The following is a 25,899-nucleotide window of genomic DNA, read 5'->3' as shown; positions in this document are numbered from 1 at the left end:
TTTTGAATAATTATAATAAGAGCACCTAAATACATTGGTGTTCTAGTTTTATCTTAGCCAACGTCTCAGGTTAGTCCATCTTTTGTAAGGACTGCCCTTGCAAAACCAATGCCACATCAGCCATCTCCATAAATTTCGGAAAAATCAATGAGAGTCGAAGTCTTTTGAATATTGACTAGTCAGCATTAGTTGATTAACTATCATCAAGTTTAATTAAATTGATACATATACATATATATACTCAAATTAAAAAGAACTGTGAATTTGTTACTAGATTACCAAATACCAGACACCAGGTGGTCTAACCATGACAACCAAGTTGAAAAGAGCTCCAGAACCTGTCTAAGAACACAAGGGCGAGAATATTGTAGGAGTGCTTTTTCACCCTACCACGAAGCTGTCAAGTTCCCCGAAATCTTTCCTGACATGAAAGATACCCAGCCCGGCAACGAGATAGTCTAAACAAGTAAAACTTAGAAGAGTAATGGAATCGTGCAACACATAGTCTACATTTAATTATATAGGAAAATTTATAAAGCTCGATAGGTGTCTTCTCATAATCCCATTAGGAAGGCATATCACACCTTGTAAGGAAAACTCTTTCCAAAAATAAAGGACTTCACCTCTAAATATTTCCATATCAACACTTAACTTATCTCTATGTTCAATATCACCAGATATCTAATCCAATGTAGGCAATGCTCTTAATCCAATTATTTATTTCACATGAAACAAGTCAACTAACTAAACATAGAATTACTAGAATGATGAACATTGGAATCCACAAGTTTTAATTGTCAGATAGTTCAATTGATCATAGCAATATTGTTCTTGTAGCAAGGTTTAGTTACTTAAGATATCAAAAGCTCCATAATTTACTTTTCTTAATATATTTATGTATAAAGCCCATTTTGTACTTAGAGCTCTGGAAGGAGCAACTCAGCTCTTTAAGTTTTCATGTTCAATCATGCTACACAAGACAAAACTAGTACAGCAACCCTTAATTAAACTCCCATCAAGTAATTGTGGATCACATTATTACTGCAGTTTATATAAAATAGATTGCCTAATCCTATCACTACTGCAGGTATAATAGATTGAGTTTAAATAAGATTGGCAAAAACAACATTTTCATGTAATTCTCAACAACACAATTACATCAAGTCTTAGGAAGTTTTCTTGCAATAAGGTCCTGGTTCAAAAGTTATAGCGCAATATCAGCATATCACAATACTACTGAAAGGAATTATACAAAATTACACTTCCGATTTCTATGTTATAGATCAGCCCAACTAAACACAAGTCCAGGATTTATCATCTATAAGTAAGATTCAGCCATGGTTTAGTTGCTGAATCTATATATTCAGAAAATAACCATTATGGTTGCCTTAAGCTTAATATATTTATCTGTGTTACATAGCTTGACACGCTGGTAACAGACAAGATAACTTGCAACACCTTAAGGAAAAATAGGGGGTACCAAGAGAATTCAAAATCATAAAGTGGTTTTGAGGTACAGTGAAGTAACATTTTATTCTAAGAAGAGTGAATAGTACAAAACTCTGTGTCCAAATCTCCTATCTCATAACAATTTAATGCCATCCAGTTTATGGTAACAATGTTATAGTAATAGCAATGTACTTTTAGAACCCATTTTATAATTATATCTACAGTGAAATGTCAGTGTGGGTTCTCCACAGGTAAAGACAAAAATCATTTTTAAGATACATCATCAATAGGATTCATTATCTGCCATGACGTTTTAATGTTTACCAAGTGGCAACAAAAAGGTTTGAATGTTAAATAACTTGTGACAACTGTTCAACATAAAAAACAACATAAAGCCTCCAAAGTTAAAACGAAAAGTATCACCATACCATTTTAAAGAACAGCAATTTAATATGAACTGAACGAAATAAGGGTAACAGCGTTGATGTATATAGTAGTTATAGTTCCAGCATAACGTTTCAAGATTAACAGCATTAAGGTTTTCAACAGTACGGCAATAAGATTTCCAATGTAGCAGCATTAACGTTTTTAAGCAGGAACATAGTAGTGACATTCATTGAAAGGTAACTATCTTGTCTTCCTAAGCCTTGACAGTCTCAACACCTTGTTTAAAGCAACGCCAACAATGGAGGCAGACACACCATGTTCAAAAGCATCATCATGTACTGTGACAGTGTAAGGGTTTAAAAACAATGCAAGAATGGTAGTAACATTCCAAGTTAATATTGTTATTTTTAAAAATATTTCCCATTGATCCGTACCCGAGCCCTAGCAAAAATTGGGGTTTCTTCTAAATTTCAAGCCAGACGTTAAATATGTGCAGATTTCCAAAAATGATTTAGGAGAACAGGGCATATAAGTTAAGAAATTGCATTCACTAAGCAATTCTTTCTCAAGAAATTCACAAGCAAATGCAGATATAGACAGAGGAAGACATTAACTAGAAAGAACCTGAAATCTGAGGACTCCTGATTGCCGTCGTTTCCTCCTACTGTCCTCTTTCGTTGAATGCCGCCCTTGTCACTGTGTTTCCCCAACTGCCAATCCCCTCACTTTCACCTTCTTCCCGTTGTCCTTCCTTTGCTCGGCTATGTATATGTGTGTTTCATATTCCCAAACCCTATTTTAATACCACTCTTCCAACAATACGTATGGAACTGACCTATTCTGTTTTGTTAACGGTTCTTTATGGTTAATTTTAGGTGTTATTAACATTATCTTAATTTTTTAATTTAGGAAGTCGATTCATTCTCCCTCCACGTGGAGTGGGGTACTAATTTATTCAGGTAAGGGGAGAGTGGGTTGTGACATCTTCCTTGGAGGGAAGCTTGCATAGCGAGCCCCGAGGATTGAACCCAAGTTTTTAGTCAGTTCAGTCTGCGTCTAGCCTGACAGAACTTAAGAAATTGAGTTCTATTTTATCGGTATATTCTAATTAATTTTTTCTCGATGCTGCATTCCACCTTTCCACGAATAGTAGAGATGTGACTTCACTCAAGTGCATTCCTTTTGACTTGGGGGGGGCAAAGTTCTCGTGAGGCTATGGGTGGCCTTCGATGAATTGTGGTTTTTACCTATAACCATCGATCACATTAGAATGCACCTAATACATTGACACTATAACATGGCAGCTGGAGTAATAGTAGTTAAACTTAAGCAGTATTTTGAATCCCATTGATTTCTATGGTAAATATTTACTCAGTTGGCCTCCATATTGGGGTTGCCGTTGCATTGAAGTCACCTCCACTGAAGGGTTCTTGATCCTTCAGTTGCTCTGCTCCGAGAATTGTTAGAGCTCCTTTTTCTGATTGGACTACTCAGGCCATATACATTTATTACTATTCCACGAGTATTCTCCTTGAAACTGTTGACTTTGCAGCTATCCAGCTGCCTTGCTTATTTACCAAACTGCCTGTGTGGATTCCAAAGAATGCATAATTCTCTGGAGGCCTTAGCAACATTATTTGCAAGCCTGAACTAGGATTTCTAATTGTAGGAAACTATAAGATTGCCTCCTCAATCTTCAAGAGTTTTGTTTTGTTGAGCAACATCATGTTTGTTTGTTGCTGTTTCTGGATTTGCTTGCATAAGTGTTTCATGCATCAACTTTTCGGATCACTTGATCTGAAATTTTGATGCACAAAACACTTACCCAATCGAATCCAGAAACAGCAGCAACAGACACTATGGATAATGGAAAACTGAGATCATTAATCATGTTTAATTGTTCTTTGAAGTTGCAATTGGCGTTGTTTGTTAGAGGTTATTTAGTTCCCTAACATTCTATGAAACGATCCTCATTTCAATGGTGGAGGGACCTCCTTCTTTGCCTTGAGAATGTATTTGTCATAGCTCATTGTGTTCTCTGTACTTTCCATAATTGCTTTAGTGCTTAATACTATAGTATTTCAAATTCAATCCTCCCTCTCCATTTTTTTATAGTAATGAATTCTGTTAGATTTCTTTGGAAGATTTGACAGATTCCCAAATTTTGTTTTAACTTTTGATTCCCTCAGGACGTTTTAAAATTTTTTATCCATTCAGATCTATCCATCCCACCCACAATATCACCAACCTTCTTTCATTTATGTTCCACAGTTTGAATTGATTAGGAATGAAGAGATGAATCCATCCTCATATTTGAATGTTGATTCGAAGTTTAATCTGAAGTCAAAACCTCCTTGTATTGGTTTGTAATGTTTAATAGGTTTTTGATTACATTTCATATGACTTGCATTATCTCAATTTTGAGAGTATAAAGCCTTAATTGGGTACCTTTTGATATAAACTTGCCTTTGTACTTCTGAAATGGTGACACAAATGTTTGAGAGTGATTTAGGTTTATGAAAATTTCATGGGTTCTCTTTTATCTTAATGCCTCTTTTCTCTGTAGATTGAAATTGCGATATAAGATAGCATTTGTAAAAGTAGTGGGCTTCAATAAGGTCTCACGTTGCCATTCTTTCATAGTCCATGCTTGTAGGGTATCAAGTATGGGTCACTGTTTTAAAATTTATGTAATTAGGACAATATGTTCTATTTATTTTTACCCTTGACTCTACCTTCCCCCCTTTAATCATTGCCTTAAGCATTTCATCCACAACTGCTGTTGAATACAAAATGTAAAACCATGAAGAATCTTGGTTTTGTCTTGCTCTAGTTTGTCTTTGTTGAAAGGGATTTTCGTAGTGTTCGTTGCGTGTTTGTTGAGAATGCCTCAGGCTTCATGAGCATTGCTAGTTAATACCTTTTTCCTTTTCTCTTGTTTTGTTGCTCATGTGCTCTAGATGCGTATAATTGTTTTGAGTTTTGTACTTGTTAGTCATTTTAGCTCCTTCATTGGGCTTTCATGCCAAATTTACTATAGAGAATGATGATTAATTGAATAAAAACATATTATTGTCTTTGGTGTCAAATTTCTAGTGTGGTATAGTCTCTGTGCCCATGAATTGTTGGGAAACAAACCGGTTCAATACCAAAGATTGTAAAGATGAATCTCTATCCAATATATCAATGAAAGTATTGGATACAAGGATTGAACAATTATAGAATAAAAATTTAAAACTTGTATGTAAATGTGAAAATTAAGTTGCCTTAAAGTGGAAAGTCATGCTTAGATCCTTCTTTTTATGATGCCAAAAAGCAGCCTATGTGTCATGCTTGATAACCCTATCATAGGTGAACTTGTGGAAGCAAAGAGTAATGAATAATATCACCATAAACCAGCAGCAATGAGGCTTAAACCAGCAAGATAAGAACACTGCATAATATAGGATTTGTGTGGAGAACACCTTGCCAAAAAAACTCCACCAAGAAGTGAGGCCGAGTATACATTATCAAGAAATGTGATGTAATGTCCCTTTTTTTGGGGACATTAGAAAATTACAAGTCCCATTTACAAGACAATTAAAAGTGACTTTGGAGTACATTTAAAACTATTTAAAAGGTCTCTTTTAACTAAAGAATGGGAAAAGGTGACAAAGGAGATAAGATGAAATACGAAATAGGAATCTGAAGAGTCACAGAGCTTTAAAAGAGGGAGTCTCATTCTTTCGCAGCTATGCTTGGTTTATGATTCAGATTTCAGTTTCTCTCTTGCATGAGTTATTTGGAAGCTTTCATCCAGCTTGAGTTTGTAAACCCTCGTGCCGACAGACAATGGACGCAAACCCATTGTCCATGGAGACGTCACACTAGGTGTCTCACATGTTCTTTTCTTAGTATTCCAATCTGACTGTAAAACTGTGTTTAAGATTGGATTTTTGAATGCTACTTATTGTATGGCTGATGTATAACACAATAACATATTCTACGGTATATTATGAGAATCTACTGGTTTGTATTGTTGGTTTATAATGCATCTTCATATGTTTATATTCTGAAAATTATCTTGAGATGAAATCGGGCCAATATCCATTTGGGATATTTCAGTGGTATTAGAGCCTCGATCTTGCCATCTTGTGAAGGTTATTCAGAAAATTTATTCAGAGGAAAGTATTAGGAAAATATCCTTTCGGGACAGTGTTCCTAGAATACTGCTTTGCAATAAGGTTGGTGATTGCAGTATTTGTGGAGCTTCAGTATAAACTCTGGAAACTATTTTTCAGTATTTGTGAACAAATGTAGATGCAAGACTAAGGTTGGATGACAGAAGAACAAAATCAAAGCTTCTGGTGATCAGAAGTTGAAAGCAAACTAGCTTACTACAACAAGAATATTTGTGTGGCCTCCAAATAGGATCAACATTATCTAAGCTCAACTAGTTTTGATATAGTTCGCTCCTAGAATTTCATCAAAGAAGACGTCAGGAACAATTTGCAATTTGGAACAACAACATTCTATTTTCCATAGCACTTTGTGCGTCCACCTCCTTAGCTAGATTTCACATTATAGTTCGATGAAATGTAGCGAGCAACATCATGGTTGAAGAACATGTATTGATGGCGGGGGAGATATAGTTGGAAATAATAATGCCTACTGCCATCTATATATCTAGGTTGGGCCCATCGATAGTTTTTGGCATAAGTCAAGCACATACAAACATTGGTCAAGCAAATGGAAGGATTGCGTGGATTGAAGATAGAGAGGGCCTTCTCTCGTCTTTAAGTTTTATTGAGTAGAGTCCTGCAAGTTGTTGTTTGAGGTGCATGTTGTAGAATGGAAATACACCTCACCGACTACACATGCCCCTGAATATCAAAGGGGAGTCCAAACAACAATATTGAACAAACCGAAACTACTTCTAGTCCAGTAGATGACATTGTTAGTTGCGCGGGCCGTATCTTTACGTAATTGAGATTTGAATTCGTAGTTTGTGAAGGTGTGATGACTAGGGTCAAGCGCTTATGAGAGTAATAGTGATAATCGCAGGATCTCATTCAATTTAAGTTTGTTGTTTCAGAAACATCTCTAGGTTGGTAGTCTGCAAAGGAAACAAGAATAGTTTTGCATAGGAAGCATCACCATTATCGTGAGATGCCTAGGGTGAGATACAAAGCACTTTCTATTGCCAATGTTGATAGATTTGGTGAGACAGTTTTTGGTTAAGACGTTACAAATTCACCAGTCTAACTCAGGCATGGTTCGAACCAAGAGAGATGAGGAAAGAAATAGGTGAGTTGTTGGAGCGTTACAAACAACACCAAGTGATAACTGTGTGAAACAAATTTTTTGGACTTTAGCAAAATTGATCGTCAGTAGTAGAAAGAAAACCGTTACATTCCCCAATTTAATTTGCTCAGAGGCGTTATTCAAAACATTCAAACTTTGAAGATAACCATTTCCATGATGCCGTGAATCCAAACTGTTTGCAGAGAGATCATTTTGATGCAGGAGCTATATGAAGATCACATGATCTGTGAGATATTAGGAAAGATATTATGAAGCTACAACAATAGTTATCCCAGAATTTTGAGCCTGAGATAAGAGTTGAAATACTTGGCATATATGAAGAATATAACAAATTCCCACCTAAGGTTCAAAGACTTACCTTTTATTGATTATGTGGGCTTCCATACAAAGCTTCAAAACAAGACTGATATGGCAAAGAAGAAGTACTATGATTTGGCCCAAGATCTTCTTGCAAAGGATAGGTGCAAAAATTTGCATGAAGAGTTTTCACTTGTCAAAATCCAGGTTATAGGTGGTTTGGACAAAGAACAACCAACTACAAGTTATTTGCAACCTTCACATGATCATGGGATAGATGTTATTAGTGGCACATGTTTGCTGACAGTTTGGATGTACAAGAACCTTACAAGGCTGCTTGCATTAATAGCCCCTGTGTGGAATTTGACTTGTCAGCTAACAACGACGACTCCTCATCTTATGTGAGTGTGGATGCTGATTTTGATTCAGACTTAAATAGTCTATACAGAAGGTATGGATTCCTTGCGTGATGAGTTTTCTTTTGAACATAATCGTGTCCCTAGTTCTTATAAGCAGCTGGGTATGAACAATGACATTGATGATGCGGACATGTATGATGAAACACTTGCTTCCACTTCATATCGTTTGACTTATCTCATACTCTTGTTAGATCACCTTATTTGGAGGGTCAAATGAAAATGATTGAAAGGAAAATTGTCACAACCCTCTCACATTTTGATAACATATATGAGATGGTTGAAAAACAAAATTTGGAGGGACAACTAGCAAGGAGACAAAAGGGATTGAAAGAAGAGTTCTCACATTTGCATGTGATTAAGGAAGGAATGAAAACAATGAAATCAAACTATCTACATCTTTTAGATTGTGATCATCTTCTCAATCTCATAGAGATCTATTCTGAGACACTAAGAAAGAAGGAAGAAGAAGTAGACACCCTTTCTTATGAGCTCACGAATACTAAGGACATCCTAGAGGCTTCCTTGGCGGCTCATGAGGCAGAACATCAGATTGTTGAGATTAATCAAGAATGGAATTTGGCACGCTCTACCTTGGCTCAACATTCAGATGTAGGAGTTGAGGAGATTGACAATGATGATCGTGAGTGGATTGACTAGCATGAAGACAACCATGAGAATGCTGATTTTTATGGTAGCAGTTATGTATCTACACCATGGCATGTGGATAGAGACAAAACAAGTGAAAATGACTCAGATTTCACTTGATGGTGACCATTTCATAGTTGGAGATGTTGATTTGAGTATTGGTATTTATGGTGAAGCTGATAACCCAAGATTATCCATTTTGTATGCTGATAGCTTCTACCAATCATGTAGATACATATCACCTAGTCTCAATGAGATGGCAGCTATATATTTGCTAGCTGGTGATTTTATCTTTATGCACACTCCATTTGTCACTGAGTTTTATGTTTGGCCTTCTACCATTTTTCCTAATGTAGTTCAGCTTCTAGAGGTTAGCAAGTTACGGGTTGATTCGTGGAGATACCTCACCCTATGACACACACCTTATGAGATGGTTACCTTTCTAACACATAGGCACATTGACAGCCACGTCATCTTCTATATTATCGGTCTGGTTTATGATAGCAACTTGTGGTGGACTTTTGAGTCGAACTTCATGCATACTCGCAGTTTTTGGTTGGGTGATCTATTTGTTCAGTTGGTCGATCCAGGATGATAGGCTGATGAACCTCCATTACACTTTCCAGGATCGTGTTGATAGGATGGTTTGGAATCCAAGTGTTGACTGTATGTATATGGGGCATTTTGAGGATTTTGCTGTAGTTCTACACAGTTTGAGATTGGACGCAATTAGGATCAAAGTTACACAACCTACAGATGTTGTCAGCCGACTGGATGGTCCCGGTGGTGTTTCTGTAGCCGACGGGGTGATGTCCGGCGGTGTTTCTGTATTCTGTAGCCGACGTCGTCGGTAAATAGTTTGTAATGGATAGAATATTTGTGGCCGACGGAATCCTTCGGGAAGGTTCGGCGGTAGTATTTATATCCCGTTTGGGATCATTGTAATGCATCGTGTGATATGATATGCTCTGTATGTAATGTCTGGCATATGCGAATATAATTTTGCTATTTTGTTTCATTGTCTGTATGCGTTGATTTCTTTACCTGTACGGTAAACATTTGGCGCCGTTGCCTTATGAATCTGGAAGGTGGGAGGAATGAAGATTAATTCCAAATCAGCTTAACAAAGATCGAAATAAGGTCAAGCAAAAGATGGAACTCGTACCGTGCAAGAGAATTTAATTCTGGCACAGCAAGCCGAACGCTGACGGAGATTTCAGAAGATTGCCGACGGAAACCGGAGCACAAAAGAATTGTTGGAGGAAACTCGGCAGCGGGTGGAATTGGTGGAAGAAGCACGGGATGAGTTCTTGAAATTGTGTTCGCTGAGGGAAGAAAATTTAGACGGAAGAGCATCAACTCGCACAGCTCGCAGTGCCGAGGGAGCACGAGCGTGGATTGACCTCTTCGTCCGGGATAGACTTCCGCGAGAAACAACTTCAGAAGATCCTTCTTCTTCACCAAGGTTCGCAACTGTCGACACCTCTGGTGTGGGAGAGAAATCCGCCGGTGTGGGAGTGCAGTCCGCCGGTGTGGGAGAGCAGTCCGCCGGTGTGGGAGTGCAGACCGCCGGTGTGGCCTTATGAATCTGGAAGGTGGGAGGAATGAAGATTAATGCCAAATCAGCTTAACAAAGATCGAAATAAGGTCAAGCAAAAGATGGAACCCGTACTGTGCAAGAGAATTTAATTCTGGCACAGCAAGCCGAACGCCGACAGAGATTTCAGAAGATTGCCGACGAAAATCGGAGCACAGAAGAATTGTTGGAGGAAACTTGGCAGCGGGTGGAATTGGTGGAAGAAGCACGGGATGAGTTCTTGAAATCATGTTCGCCGAGGGAAGAAAATTCAGATGGAAGAGCATCAATTCGCACGGCTCGTAGTGCCGAGGGAGCACGAGCGTGGATTGACCTCTTTGTCCGGGATAGACTTCTGCGGGAAACAACTTCAGAAGATCCTTCTTCTTCACCAAGGTTCGCAGCTGTCGACACCTCCGGTGTGGGAGAGCAATCCGCCGGTGTGGGAGTGCAGTCCGTCGGTGTGGGAGAGCAGTCTGCCAATGTGGGAGTGCAGACCGCCGGTGTGGGAGTGCAGACCTCCGGTGTGGGAGTGCAGAGCGTCGGTGCGGGAGTGCAGACCTCCGGTGTGACAGTGCAGACCTCCAGTGTTGTGATGGTGAGACTCAAAGAAAAGCTGCTGAAGTTTGAGGGCGATGGTACAGCCGACCCCATCCGACATTGTAAGACATGTGAGACGATCTGGCGGGCAAACGAAATCATAGATGCCAACGAATGGGTCAGGCAATTTCCGACAACCCTATGGTGTGTGGCGATTGATTGGTTTTCGGATACGGATCCACAAAAGCTGAATAGCTGGGATAACATTAAAAAGGAGTTCTTGGCGGAATTTAAACTCTTGCGGGATGATACTGAAATTGTAGCAGAGATTTTCAATACCAAACAGGGGAAGCACGAAATTGTTCGCGTCTACGCTAGGATATTAAAAGACTTAATAAACAAAATGGAAAGCAAGCCAGCGGACGGATTGCAGAAAAGATGGTTTGTGGATGGCCTACGATCGAAGTTGCGGAGGAAAATGAAAATTGTGCCACCGTCGTCATATGTGGACGTGTATAATAGAGCACTGGATCTTGAAAGTGAACAGAAGACAAAGAAAAAGAAAACTAGCTCCTCTGATTTTGATGACGATGAGCCTGCCGGAGACGATTGCAGTGATGACAAAGGTAGCAGCAAGAAGGTTCGTGCCCTACAGAAGGATATGGTTCGCATGATGAAGGAGTTTAAAAACATGCAGAAGGAGCCAAAAGGCAGTGAACTGTGGTGCACAGAGTGTAAGAACAACGGTCATACTAAAGGATCGTGTCCAAAGAACCAATTTTGTGACATCTGTTAGATCATGGGCCATTCGACAAAGGACTGTCCCTTAAACATGAAGACAAGAGGATCTCCGCAGGTGCTTCTTACGCAGCAGGCTTCCTCGTCGGGCAGTAACGGAAATGCAAACATTGATGGTGCCACATCCGGAGGGTACAGGAATAATAGCAGAGGGCAAAATAACAACAATGCAAACAATAACAATAATAATGGGAGCCGAAGTCGAACTCAATATGATGCAAACGGACGGCCAATCGTTCAATGCCGAGCATGTAATTTGTGGGGTCATTTTGCACGAGATTGTACAGCGGAAAACACACCGAAATTATTATGTAGATTGTGCAGAACCGGCGATCACGAAGATTCCAAGTGTCCAAAGTCTGGAGTAAACTTGATCATTGTCGGCACAGATGTAGAGGAGGTTTTGGCAATTACATGGAGGCAAGCGGAGGAAAAAAGAAAATTGGAGGAAATGCAGGCGGAAATTGGAAAGGCATCGTCGGCAGGGACATCTCAGTTGAACGACATCACCGACACCTTGGCAAAGACCTTCGCAGAACAAAACATTGTACAACAGATCTTACAAACGGAGATACTGGTAAAGATAAGTGACCTCCTTCTCACAATGCCCCAGTTATGAACGACCATTTTGAATCATACACTGTTTCCGAAAGTAACGGAGGACACAGGAAGGGACAGTAGGGAAGTGATGACAACAGACCCGATGTTGCTCGCACTCACCTCCGGACGGCATCCGGCAGTCGTTGAGATGGGGATTTTGGGAAATGTTTTGACAGAGACAATTGTTGACGGAGGGTCCGGCGTGAATGTCTTACCAGAGGATACCTGGAAGAAGTTGGGGAAGCCGACGTTGTGGCCACCTACATTCCAGTTGCTCATGGCGAACCAGCACGGGATCAAACCGTTAGGAACCTTGAGGGCACAACCGGTAACCATTGGTACGCAACCATTTTTATTGGATTTCGTAGTCATTCCATTGAAAAGAAAAGGATATGATGCTATTCTGGGACAAGATTGGTTGGTGCAAGCAAAAGTAAAACATGATTGGAAACGAAGTACCCTATCAATGGAGCGCGAAGGCAAAAGATTCATAATTGACCTGCACATGCAAATGGTTGGCGAGGAGGCAGCATCGTCAGATTCTGATAGTGAAGGCGAGAGTGATGACGAAGGAAAGAGGAGAATGGAACCGGATGAAGAAGGAATATTGAGACTTGACGGAGGATTGAATGACGACGACCCGGACTCGGTGAATGGCCTTTACCACTGGCAGATAGAAGACTACGAACTCTTTCCGAGTTGTAATATGCTAAGGGTCGACGAAGGTGAGAAAAAGGAGGAAAACAAATGTGCGGAGGAATGTAGGGAAGCGGAAGAAGGAAAAGCTGCCATGGCTGAAGCTGAGGGGAAGAACATACAGTCTGAACACAGAAAAACAAAAGATCCCACTGTTCGGTACATGGTGAATGGACCGCGTGGAAAGAAAGGGTTACACTGCAGCATAAAATTAGTAGAAGGGCATCGACAGCAAGGAAATAATCCAGTTGCGCGATGACCGCAGGCACAGTGGGCGACGGAGGTGGCACAGAACAGACGTAAGGCGTACGACGGTCGGAATGAAATCAAAGTGGAAAAGTTTAAGGCCAGATGGCTTGGACCATATCAGATCCGGGAGGTCAGCGACAATCGAGTGATAAAGTTGGGAACATTGGACGGGCAAGAGGTACCTCACGCAGTCAACGAATCCTACCATGCCAGGAAGATGTCGTCACTGTCACAGAATGATCAGATGATTCCCTTGTCGTCGTCGTTGCATAATGGCGACGCCTGGAGGCAAATTTGAGGTGCTTTGTATATTTTTTGAAAGAAAAAAAAGAAAAAAATTGAAAGAAAAAAAAAAAAATTGAATTTTTTTTTTTTTTTTTTGCCGCAGAGAGGGTCCCGCGGAGAGGGTTCCGTGGACAACTGTCCGTGGACAGTGTCCCGCGGGCAGCTGTTCGCACCTCCCGCGAAACCTTTCCGCGAAGCTTTTTTTTAATGTTCTTGCGGAAGGCTATTTTTTTTGGCTACCCGTGGATTTTTTATTCTGATTCGCGCGGCCTTCTCCCTGGATTTCTTCTCGGTGTTTGTTCTTGCAGCAGACGCTTGTCTTCTTCGGAGTTTTCTTGTCCTACGGATGGTTTTATGCGGGTTTTTCTTAGTTCTCTCGCGGAGGTGGTTGAGTTCAGCTTGAAGGACAAATTCAACTTGGAGGAATTAATATCATTCTCTTGGTAGGGACCGGCAGGATAGGAAAGAGGCACAGCGGCGAGCGAGCAACAAAAAAAAAAAACGACAGATTCAAGTTGTTCGGAATGAGTAACAGATGATGCCAAAGGGAAGGGGAAGCAGCAGTGGTTACCAGAAAGAGTCTGGAATTGGTAGAAAATGGCAAAAACAGTGCGTTCCGTGCATTTTTATGTGGGTTCCGGAGTGTTAATTTGGTTTTGGCGGCGAGGGGCGCTGCCCCTCGACCTCGCCCTGTACAGCTCACGGGGGCGCTGCCCCTCGACCCCATTGGGGGTGTTGCCCCCTGGACCCCCAGTCGTTGCGGATATCAGTCGTGGGAGTCTGACCAGTTGAGAAGAGTTGAAGTTGCTGCAGGCATGGACTTTCTGTGTACCAGAGGCAGTGGGAGCAGGTGTTGGCTGTGAGGCTGTCTTGGTGGATGTGTAGAGAGCTCGGGAGGAGCTGATCATCCAGTTGGAGGCAGTGCAGCGACACTTGGCTTGGGGTACCGAGGAGTTGGACAGATAATGCAGCGCGGGTGGCTATCAAGGTCAGCTTGAGGAGATAGTATTGTGTTAGCAGAGGCTACAGGCACGGGATGAATGTGGAAGTGATGGGACAGAAGCAGATATTTCTTGTTGCAGTTAGTTCGTTAATGTATTTTGTTTGTTAATTTGTCTCAGATATTTTGTTAGTCGTTAGGAGATGACTGTTTTTTTGAGGGGGATGGTGTCAGCCGACTAAATGGTCCTGGCGGTGTTTCTGTAGCCGACGGGGTGATCTCCGGCGGTGTTTCTGTATTCTGTAGCCAATGTCATCGGTAAATAGTTTGTAACAGATAGAATATTTGTGGTCGACGGAATCCTTCGAGAAGGTTCGGCGGTAGTATTTATATCCCGTCTGGGATCATTGTAATGCATCGTGTGATATGATATGCTCTGTATGTAATGTTTGGCATATGCGAATATAATTCTGCTATTTTGTTTCATTGTCTGTATGCGTTGATTTCTTTACCTGTACGGTAAACAGATGTTGCAATACTTCATAGATTAACATGGGATCCAGGCATTTGGTTGATAGATAGATTGCATTTTGACACCTTGCTCTGCAATGTGATGGGATTGTTTTCAGATTGGGCTACAAAGCTACCCACAATTTCATATGGGATCCTAGTACTGATTCAAGCAATCTCGAGTAGGGAGGCTTGTAATGTCCCTTTTTTTGGGGATATTAGAAAATTACAAGTCCCAGTTACAAGACCATTAAAAGTGACTTTGGAGTACAATTAAAACTATTTAAAAAGTCTCCCCTAACTAAAGAAGGGGAAAAGGTGACAAAGGAGATAAGGCGAAAGACTAAATAGGAATTTGAAGAGTCACAATTGAGCTTTAAAAGAGGGAGTCTTGTTCTTTCGCAGGTATGCTTGGTTTATGATTCAAATTTCAGTTTCTCTCTTGCAAGAGTTACTTGGAAAGCTTCAACTTTCATCCTGCTTGAGGACGTAAACACTTGTGCCGTCCAGGCAGTGGACACAAACCCATTGCCCGTGGAGAGGTCACACCAGGTTCTCACATGTGCTTACAGGTTCTTTTCTTAGTATTTCAATCTGACTGTAAAACTGTGTTTAAGATTGTATTTTTGAATGCTAGTTATTGTATGCCTGATGTATAACGTAATAACATATTCTACGGTATATTATGAGAATCTACTGGTTTATATTGTTGGTTTATAGTGCATCTTCATATGTTTATGTTCTGAAAATTATCTTGAGATGAAATCGGGCCAATATCCATTTGGGATATTTCATCTGATTACAATACACTCACTTCCATTCTCTTCTTTGCCTGCAAAATGATAGAATAGAATCACCCACGAGCAACCTCCTTGTGCCTCCCACCTGCCCTTGTTCTTGCAAAGAAGCTCGACATTTGACTACTCTTCATTGTTCCATTCTACATCCAGAGAGCTTAATTTATTGAATGGAATGAGCTCCAAAACAACAATAAAGTGTTGAACATGCCGAATAACTGAGAGAGGGGGTGAATGAGTTTTTTCCACACAATTATGAGCATTTCCATTAACAACTTCTAATCTATTGGTTAAGCACATTAAGCATCCACAAAAAAATGTAAACTTGAAAAGCACAGGAGCTCACAAAGAGAACACCAACACTTATGTGGAAACCCAAGCTGGGAAAACCATAGAGAAGCTAATTTTCATGAAATGAACACTTGTTAGGTCATACCAATTAAGGTTATTTTTAAAAGAGGCTCAATACCTAGTGTTTCTCTATGTAATTAGAATGTAAATAGCCATTCAACATGAGCACCATCTCATTGCACACGAACACAAGATAAACGAAGAAAAGCACCAAACAAGAAGATACACAAAGAAAAGCACCAAACAAGAAGACACACACATCAAACAAGAGCTTTAGGTTACTAAACCATAGCCAGTTTCTGAATTTTATGAAGATCCATAATTATGAACCTCAAATGTACAGCATAGATCACATTGACAATATCCATGGTTTCCAATCTCAGGAATCTGCAAAACAATATTAACTCATATAAAATTGCCACATAAGCCTTTCAATAACCATTAATTCATTCTAATTTCCTCAAGCTTGCCAAGCTAAGAAACAAAAAAGGAGGAACACCTAGAATGGGAAATAAACAGGCTTAATACCAAGGATAGTGAATATAAATCTCTATCCAATAAATCAATCAGAGAATAGGATAAAAGGCTTGGAAAACTACAACATAAAAATCTGAAACTTATATGCAAATTTGAAAATAAAATTTCCATGATGTGGAAAACCATGCTTAGATGTTTCTTCTATATGATGCCAAAAATTAGCCTACTATCATGTTTAATAACCCTATCCTATGTGAGCTTATAAAAACAAAGAATAAAGAATAACACCACCATAAGATAGCAGCAATGAGGCACAAATCAGCAACATATGAACAACACATAACGTATGATTAGATGGAGAAATCCTTGGCAGGAAAAAAAATCCACTAAGAAGAGAAGCCAAATATGCATTATCAACACTAAATGGGATTATAATACACTCATCTCCATTTTCCTCTCTGCCTTGAAAATGGCACCACTTGTGTACCTATGGATAACCTCCTTATTTCTTCCACCTGTCCTTTTTCATGCATGTACATTTAACTGTTCTTCATTGTTCCTTTCCACATCTAAAGAGATGAATTTATAGTATGGCTAGAAATCCAAAATCACCAATAAATGTGTCCAAAGAAGGTTCTTCATTCCTCATGATCACAAGTCTTGGAATACCTCTACGAAAGTCAAAAAGACATTGGTTTTGGCTTCAATACTTTCCCTTCAACTTGGGCATCCAATCTTTGAATATAAACATAACATTATATATAATAAATGACAGAATATTGAGAGACATGTATTGCCTCTTCCAAACACCCCCTTGGAGAAGCCTAGAGGTCAAAGGTTACTCATGTCATTGATATCCCATTTTAAGCGTCCATAATTGGGAAAAACAATATTAAATAATTTTCACAATCCACTTTTATTGGTGCTAGTGGAACCTATCACCCCTTAAGAATGTGTTACAATAATAATGAGAACAAAGATTACAAAATATTTTCTAATACACCCTAAGCACCTTTGGACACAATATGATTTATAAGATAGATGGCACCTTAATCCTAACATCAATTACATAGATAATATCTTGACTTACTTTTTGGTTCATTTTTGGAGGATAGGATTGAAAGAAGTCAAAAGGCTAGAAAAGACTAGGGTACGGTAAGAAATAGCGAACGAAAAAGAAGCAAAAGCTACAAAGGGGGTTTGGGTGGGTGAATTCTTAGAGTAATATTTTATATTACTTAATAATTTGATTTTCCTTTTAACTAATCTGTTACATGATGATGAGTGTTCAGCTATTGGCTTAGTTCAAATAAATTACTTTTAGGATTGATTTAGTTTTTGAACTAGATCTTTGTCGAGATAAGTTGGCTTCTTTGAGCATCTCCTATTTATATGGTGTGATTACTGTAATACTTATGTTCTACTAATGCGTATTGCCAAATTTTGCAACTTTTGATACCCATATTATGCTCCACTATTCTTGTTTGGAATGATTAAGCAGTTCTTGCCAATGTACAGAATTCTATAGGTATATAGAATCTCATGAACAACCATGTTGCCAAGGGAAGAAAAATAAACAATTGGTGAATCGGCTTTGCAATTACATATTTTTGAGAGAAGTAAGAATCTATACTAAGGAATAATCTGATTCAAAACTTTTAAATGGCATTATCCTTATAAGATGCAGTAACTATTGAATTTGTGAGTGCACACCATAGTCATATTATTTTCTTATTCCCTTTCATTCAATGCATATTACATGTTTATAGGAGTGTTATCATTTAAAAAATAGGATAACTAGTATAACCTCTAACCATTTCTTTCTATGATCAAATTGTTCCAACAACTTGAATATTACAATCCTGTCTAATTATTATCAACTCATGACATTCTAAGATTTAAATTAACAAACCATAAAACATATATATTCCTGGGACGTATGTGAATGCTAACATTAATTCCTAACATTCTCGTTGGCCTCTTAACATCCAGTTTAATAGTTGTCAATGCCACCACAAATTTCTTATGAAGAGTACAAAGGTGGACAATAAGGGGTAGCGATGGATTTATCATTAATACAACCATTAATACTCATGATATTCTAAGATTTAAACTAACAAACCATAAAACATATATATTCCTGGGACGTATGTGAATGCTAACATTAATTCCTAACATTCTCGTTGGCCTCTTAACATCCAGTTTAATAGTTGTCGATGCCACCACAAATTTCTTATGAAGAGTACAAAGATGGACAATAAGGGGTAGCGATGGATTTATCATTAATAAAACCATTTCCTTTCTCCTTTTCCACTTGGGTTTTACCTTCTCGAAGTTGGAATACAAAACATTCATTTCTTGTTGCTTTTGCTCGACTTGGTGTCACAACTTGAAATCTTGACCGAAAATTGAGCAGGGAAGTATTTGAGGCAATCGATACCTCTCATAAAAAACCTGCAATATTTTCAGCTTATTGTGCCCTTGATCCCTCTTGGTGTGCTCTGCTTCCATGTAGTTCTTTTCACCTTGTATAATGCCTTGCCACACATTGTGGATAATCTAGATATTTAAAAAACAAATAAATAAACAAGAAATTAAAATTAAAAACAAAAGCAAATACCCATCAAATTTTGCTCCAATTGTTAATCAAAATTTAAAGACAAAAATAGGAGTCAAAAGTCAATTTGTCAGGTTTAATGGTATCGACTAAGTTCCATTGTCAAACATAGTATCGGTTTAAGGAAGGAAAAATGATAAAAAATCAAAGCAAATACCTATCAACCTGCCTCCAGTTATCAATTAACACTTCCAATTATTAACTTCGCATGGTTGAGACTCAAATTTTGAAAACAAAAATGATGATCAAAGTCAAATTTTCAGGGTTCTATCCATTTTCTTCTGTTTTGGTATTAACAAAATTTCTTTTTCAAACTCATTAGGCCTGCATGAGTCTTTCGTGAGTTTTTTCAGTAGATTTGACTTGTGAATTGAGAGCAATTTACTTGTGTGGCTGAATAACTTGCAAGTAATAGCGAGTTTGGTGAGTTTTCGTTAAGTTTTAGAACCCTGTTACAAAGCTCAACTAGATGGTATGTTGGTGGGTTCAGTTTTTGTGATTGATTAATATAGTTTTGAACTGCTAGTTTGCTCATGGGATACAAATGGGAACCTAGTCTCAAGCACATAATGTTAACATATTTTCTAGGTGCATTAGTCTAATTGAACTTTCTATTGGTTATAGGTGGAATTGAACGAAGGCCAACATAGCAGTAATGCTCCTCTTTATCTCTCAGTCATGTCAATCAGGTTAAATATTAGTTTAGACATCATGCAAAGCTCAAAGAGATCATGAGAGTGGGCTTGGTTCTTCAATATGGTTGCACTTGATTGTGCCTCAAGGTGCCACATGACGACACATTGGGCGTAGGTCCATATATTTTTCATATCTTTATAATATTTACTATTCTACCATTTTAAATTCAAACAACGGACCTCCAATATGGAGTACACACCTCTATCAATCCACTCATGTTGTAGAAAATGTTGGATAGACCTTGGGCTAGAGTTCGTAAAGAACATGGTTATAACGGACCATGCCTCAAGCTGCTCTCATGGAGACTCATAACGTGAGTTTAGGTCATGTATTGCCACAAGTTCAACTACCTTCTCATGATTTCCCCATGCCCCTCAATATGGTTGCACTTGATTTTGTCTCAAGGTTCCCCATGCCGATACATATTAGTGGGCTTAGGTTCATATATTGTTCAAAATTTTCTTAAGATTTTTAATTCTATCACCATCTCAATTTAAACAAGATCCTTCCTATATGGAGTACATATACCTTCATCGCCGATCCCCCTCATTTTGTACTAAATATTCACTAAACATTGGGTGCAGTTCTTAGAGAACATGGTTATATTTTACCATTCCTCAAGGTGCTCTCCTGGTGACTCATAGTATGAATGTAGATACATGCATTGCCATAAGTTTGACTCTTATCTCAAGGTTTCCCCATAGCACTCAATATAGTTGCACTTGATCATGCCTCAAGGTGCCCCATGACGACATATAAATAGTGGTTTAGGACCATTTATTGTTGACAATTTTCTTAATATTTACAATTCTATCAACCTCTCAATTCAAACTAGAGAACTCCAATATGGAGTGGACACACCACCACCAGCAATCTGCCTCACACTGTTCCAACTGTTGGTTAAACATTGGCTGATGTTCATAGAGAAACATGATTATATTTGACAATGCCAAAGGCGTTCTCATGCTGACTGAGAGCATGGGTTAAGATGCGAGCATTGCCAAAATTAGACTCTTACTCAAAATTAGACTCTTACTCAAGGTTTCCCCATGGCCACTTGAAAGTGCATGTTCTTGGTAATGGAATTTGCGATGTAACACAAAATATGCACCATCACTTTCATTTGTATTTTTTATTTTGGCAATGATGGGTTTGAGTTTTATTTCAAGGCAGTTTTAATATTTATTTGACAAACCCCATTGTTTGGGAGAAAAGTAATACATATCATTACTATCACCCTTGAAATTAAATTTATTTATATTTATATAAAATTCTGGTTATTTTCTTTGGAAATTTTGTGAATTGCTTTATACACATTATTGAAAAACAAATGACACATTGTTCAAGGTTTTTTTTCATGTCTTGTATTAAACTCATTCCTGTTTGTACAGGTCACTTCAAATCCTTGGGATTCTTCTCGAGTGCCTGGAGGATCTTCAGGGGGTTCTGCTGCAGCTATTGCAGCAAGGCAGTGTGCAGCATCATTGGGAAGTGATACTGGTGGGAGCATAAGACAACCTGCATCATTTTGTGGGGTTGTGGGATTGAAACCTACATATGGTCGTATTTCTCGCTTTGGTCTAATGGCATATGCATCATCCTTAGATGTGGTTGGATGTCTTGGCTCGTCTGTTATGGATGCTGCTATTCTTCTTGGGGTTATGGCTGGCCATGACATGTTAGATGCAACTAGTTGTAAATCTGTAAGAGTTTTACTGATATAGTGCTTGGCTATAAATCTGCATGCGAATCATAACTTGAATGTTTAATAGTATTGCATTGAGAAATTGAAGTTGACAATGATAACTTCTCAGTTATGATTGAAAAAAAATACTCTCAAAAAATTACTTTCCAATTGTTCGGTGCAGGGGCAGCAATCTCCTGTATTAACAGGAAAGACTTACTGCAGTTTGTTGATTATCTCACTTAAGCAATTAAGAATTCTTGTTGTGCTCCCTGCCGCTTTAGAATAAGTAGTTTTACTCCATACTGTTGGTATTGTTTGTTTTCTTAGGTTGGTCATACAATTTTTCAACGTGCTTAAGTTTCAGCACTTTACTTGGAATTTTTGGTTGCTTTCTTCTAGTTTTTTTCAATAGTTCACCACATGCATGACAGTAGTTCCTTTTCATGGATGCATTCAAAACATTACTTCCTTGACGTTTAGTTCACATTTACAGATATATTAGAAATGTTACCAATTCTTTTTCTTACTTCTTACTTGGATTAACATTTTAAATATGTAAATGATGTAGTTAAACATGAAGTGATTTATCATTGCTCCTCATAAAGTTACCTCTATCAAATCTTATTCCTAAAGGCATTCAATTTGATGATTGAGATTGCATGACAAGGTGGAGAGCTTTGTAATACTTTGAAGGGATTTCAAGCTCGGAGGAGAGTATCAACCATCACAGGACTTTTGGCATTCAGCATTGGAGACTATTCATTTTTTTGGGAACAATTTTGATTTTTCTTCTTTGTATTGTAACTTTAATCTGCCACTTTTCTCTGTCTCTTTTGGGATTTCTTGCCATCATTCAGTACAATTTACCATTTTTCAGTTGACTCCTTTCCTTGGTAATTTAATTTTGTTTCTTTTGTGACATTCAACTTGATTTTACTTTTGTGCTGTTTTGTTGATAGAGTGATTCCAAATCTCTTGATGAGCTCCACTCCCTCTACCAAAATAAGATTTACAGATCATGCCAGTTTCCGAGATGATGTGCCTGAGGAGCTTTCCCCTTGGTAACCCCAAATGAACACTTCTTGGGATTGAGGGATATGCCGTATTTCTTGCATTGTTTGAGTACTTTCTTCAGGTATGCAATGTGACTACTTCTATCTTTGGAGAAAACTATAGTATCTTCCATGTAGATGACGATGCATTTGTTTACCAATCCTTTGAATGCTTCATCTACGGCCCATTGAAATGTGGCTCCCGCATTAATAAGCCCAAAGGGCATCTGTCTGTGTGCAAATGTTCCCCACTTCGTAGTGAATGTTGTCTTCAGTTTATCTTCATCTACAATCACTTAGTTATATCTTGAGTATCCATCTAATAATGACACCATCTTGGAACCATTCACTATCTGTAGTACCTAGTCAATCGAGGGCAATGGATCATTGTCCTTTTAAGATGCCTGGTTTAGGTTTTTGAAGTCAACACAAAGGCGGATTTTTCCACTTTTCTTTCTTATTGTTACGAGGTTGGCTACCTAGGTAGAGTGCCGGATAGGGAAGATAATCTTAGCATTCGACATCTTTTGAACTTCTTTCATGATTAATGGCTCAATGATTGGGTTCATCGGTCTTTACCTCTGTTGAAAAGGTTTAGCATTTGGCTTCAATGGGATATTATGAGTGATGATGTTCAGGTCATAAGTTTTAAGTTCCTCATAACTCTAAGCGATGACATCTCTGTACTCGGTGAGTAGGCATAGCATTTCATCTCTTTCTTAAGCGGTGCACGCCTTCACAATGTTGATCATCTTGGGATCATCTTCAGTACCCAAGTCATAGGAATCACACTTATTGTTTCCCTTTTCTTCAGGGTATCTCTTGTGGTGTGTAGACTTGTCGCGAATGAAGATGCGTTTCAATTCCACCATCCTCTTAAGGGATAGTGTTGGTTTTGAGGTTTAGGATGTCGTCCTCATCTTCATCTTCTTGATCTTCTGATTTTGCTTCGGGCTTGTCATCAATCATTATTCCTTCGAACAAACCATTGCACATGATGAATTCTAAGATCTGCCAATCATCTTGAAAAACTTGGAAGTTCGTGATTTTTTTTGGGATTGATGGGGCAGCTACAAGTTCAATAAAAAATCTTTTTTGTCCTTTGAACGGGTTGCAGTGTAGTGGCCAAGATATCTAATGCATTGACAACTGTATTCTTTCTTTTGGGAATGGATTTGACGTTCAACGCCTCAAAGTCTTCCATCAAGTCCCATACTCGCTTGCGATAGGCCATTAACCTCTTGTTGTTACAAGAGTAGATTGCCTTGACTTGCCGAATCACCAATTGAGAATCTCCTTCCACCACTAGGGCCTTCACATTCTTTTTCAGTGTGAAGAGGAGTCCCTGCACTAGAGCTTCGTATTTTACTATGTTGTTGGAGCATATGAACTGCAAGTGGTGGGCTGCATAGAAAGATTTACCCTTGGGGTTAACTAGCACAGTCCTAGCTCCGGCTCCTTGCTTACGCTTGGAACCATTGAACATTAGAGTCCAAATTACTTCTTGCTTAGGTGCCTTCGACTTATGTTTATCTGTTCTGACCTTTTCTTTCATTTGATCCTTAAAAGACTTCTTAGGAATCCACTACATCTTTCCTTGCATTGGTCTGTTGCTAGTAGTCACTTCCGACATAGGAACAACTTGATGTCTTTGCTTCTCTTGAATTTCCTTGATTAAGTCAGTGACCTTGGAAGTCTGGGGTTTGAGATGTACAACCATCAAGACCCAACCTTGACTTTTTACAAAGTGTCTCCTACGTATGGTGACTACCCCTTTGGAAGGAGAGGACAAAGTCCCTCCATCTGAAGATGTGTTGTTGTATGATGCATTAAGGTCCGGTTCGCTTTCTTCTATTAAAATTGCCTTCCTTAGTGCGAGCCCTTTCTAAGGGGGCATTTAAAGGATCCGCATGAATGTCATCTGTAGCTTGATTATCTGGTATAGAGGTTGGCTACCTTTGTACTTGGGACGGAGATAGCCGGGTCAACACCTAGGCAACGACATCCTGACAACTCAAACATTCAAACTCAGAATGGCTCATGCGATGCAACCTGTAGAATCCAGGGAGGAGCAAGATGTTTGGGTTTGCGCCTTCTCCAAGGTATTGCAAGTTGTTAACCATTTTGTCTATGAATTGAGTGATGAGGTCTTGCAAGGGGGGCTTTTGCTAGCTTGTGGTATGATTTTTATTGGATTTCCCATTTTGGAAGGTATTGAGTTCCGTCACTTTGTAAGACCCTAAGTCGGATTGGAGGAACAACACTTTGTTAGGCGCATTGTATTCTGTGATCATTTTCTTTAGCTTAGGCTCAATATCGATCTTAATTTGGTTATTGAGTCCCTTCCATGGTAGCCATAGCTGGGTGAAATTTGTGGAAAGCCATCCTCTAAGGCACCTAGTCCACTCCCTACTTAGGGGTATGCCATACATCTTGGGAATGTCTACTACATGAATGTTGATGACGTCTTGGATTTGGGCATCTATAGTCAGTTGAATGCGTACATCTTTTAGTACTCCGATGACTTTCATGTCCGTCTTATCAAGCTGAATCACTACCCGATTGGTGGGCTACGGAGTGACTCCTAGCCTGTGAGATATCGAGACTAGCATGATGTTGCATGAGATGCCTGAATCAACCGGGCAATTATGGAGATTCTTCTCAAAGATTCGAATACTTAGCAGAAAAGGAGGCATTTCCGTTTTGTCCTTGAACATAGTCATGAGGCGCCTGAATCAACTGGGCAATTATGGAGATTCTTCTCGAAGATTCAAATACTTAGCAAAAAAGGAGGCACTTCCGTCTAGTCCTTGAACATAGTTGACATAGCTTCAACAATATTGACTTGAGGAGCATTCACCTTTTGAGTGTTGATGCCAGTGGGTGCCTTAGTGTGATCTAGTGTTTTCAAAAGTGCTTCTCGTTGGGTGGGACAACTTCGTAACATGTCATACATAGAGATGTTTGTCTTGGTCCTTTTGAATTCTTTGATGGCACTGTATTTCTCTGTGGACCAGGTAAGATTCTTAACAAGGTGGGCACAACTCCTTGTGCTTGAGACTATTGTGCCTGGAAAGGTGCATGGATAGGCGCAGGATTGTTACTTGCTCATGGATCAGGAGGAGTGGGTTGTAATCCAGGGGGAATTCCATCAATTAGCAGTTCCTTCCGGTTGTAAATTTGTATGTATTCCAGTTGGCATTGCGGAAAGCAAACATTTCTGCAGGTTCAGGTTCTGTTTCTTGGCTGAAAGGGAACATGAATTCCTCATCGGCGAAATCTTCTGCATCAGTACACAGTGATGCGTCATAGGACTCTAACAACATTGTGTTGAATTGGAGAGGGAGCATATCGCCAATATCTTGTGAGCTTTGGCTATGTCCTAACTTCCTCCGCAAAACATATCGTCATTGGATGCACTTTGGTTCATGTCCACCTAATTGACTTCGACAAATTGAATGTTGTTATTGTTGTCAATGGGTATGCTTCCATTCTTCAGGTGAGTGTTCCACTTTCAGTTTTGTGTA

General features: G+C 39.1%; 1 protein-coding gene across 4 annotated transcripts in view; it reads left to right on the top strand.

Moving 5' to 3' along the window:
- The window catches only part of LOC149535773 (Amidase family protein), a 51,927-nt gene that overhangs the window by 4,610 nt on the left and 21,418 nt on the right, over positions 1-25,899 (top strand). For all 4 annotated transcript variants that reach the window (XR_016358066.1, XM_089807437.1, XM_089807438.1 and 1 more), the window contains exon 2: positions 21,025-21,336. Coding sequence is in view for 3 of the 4 variants with exons in the window: in XM_089807437.1 (XP_089663563.1) it covers positions 21,025-21,336 (312 nt within the window). In the remaining variant the exon portion in view is untranslated. The remainder of the gene's footprint in view (positions 1-21,024; positions 21,337-25,899) is intronic.

The sequence above is a fragment of the Cupressus sempervirens genome, chromosome 10 (assembly GCF_028749045.1).
Source record: "Cupressus sempervirens isolate cs-2001-9-10 chromosome 10, ASM2874904v1, whole genome shotgun sequence".
In the NCBI taxonomy this organism is placed as follows: Eukaryota; Viridiplantae; Streptophyta; class Pinopsida; order Cupressales; family Cupressaceae; genus Cupressus; species Cupressus sempervirens.
Note: the sequence above shows the minus strand (reverse complement) of the source record. Positions and strands in the feature narration are given on the sequence as shown.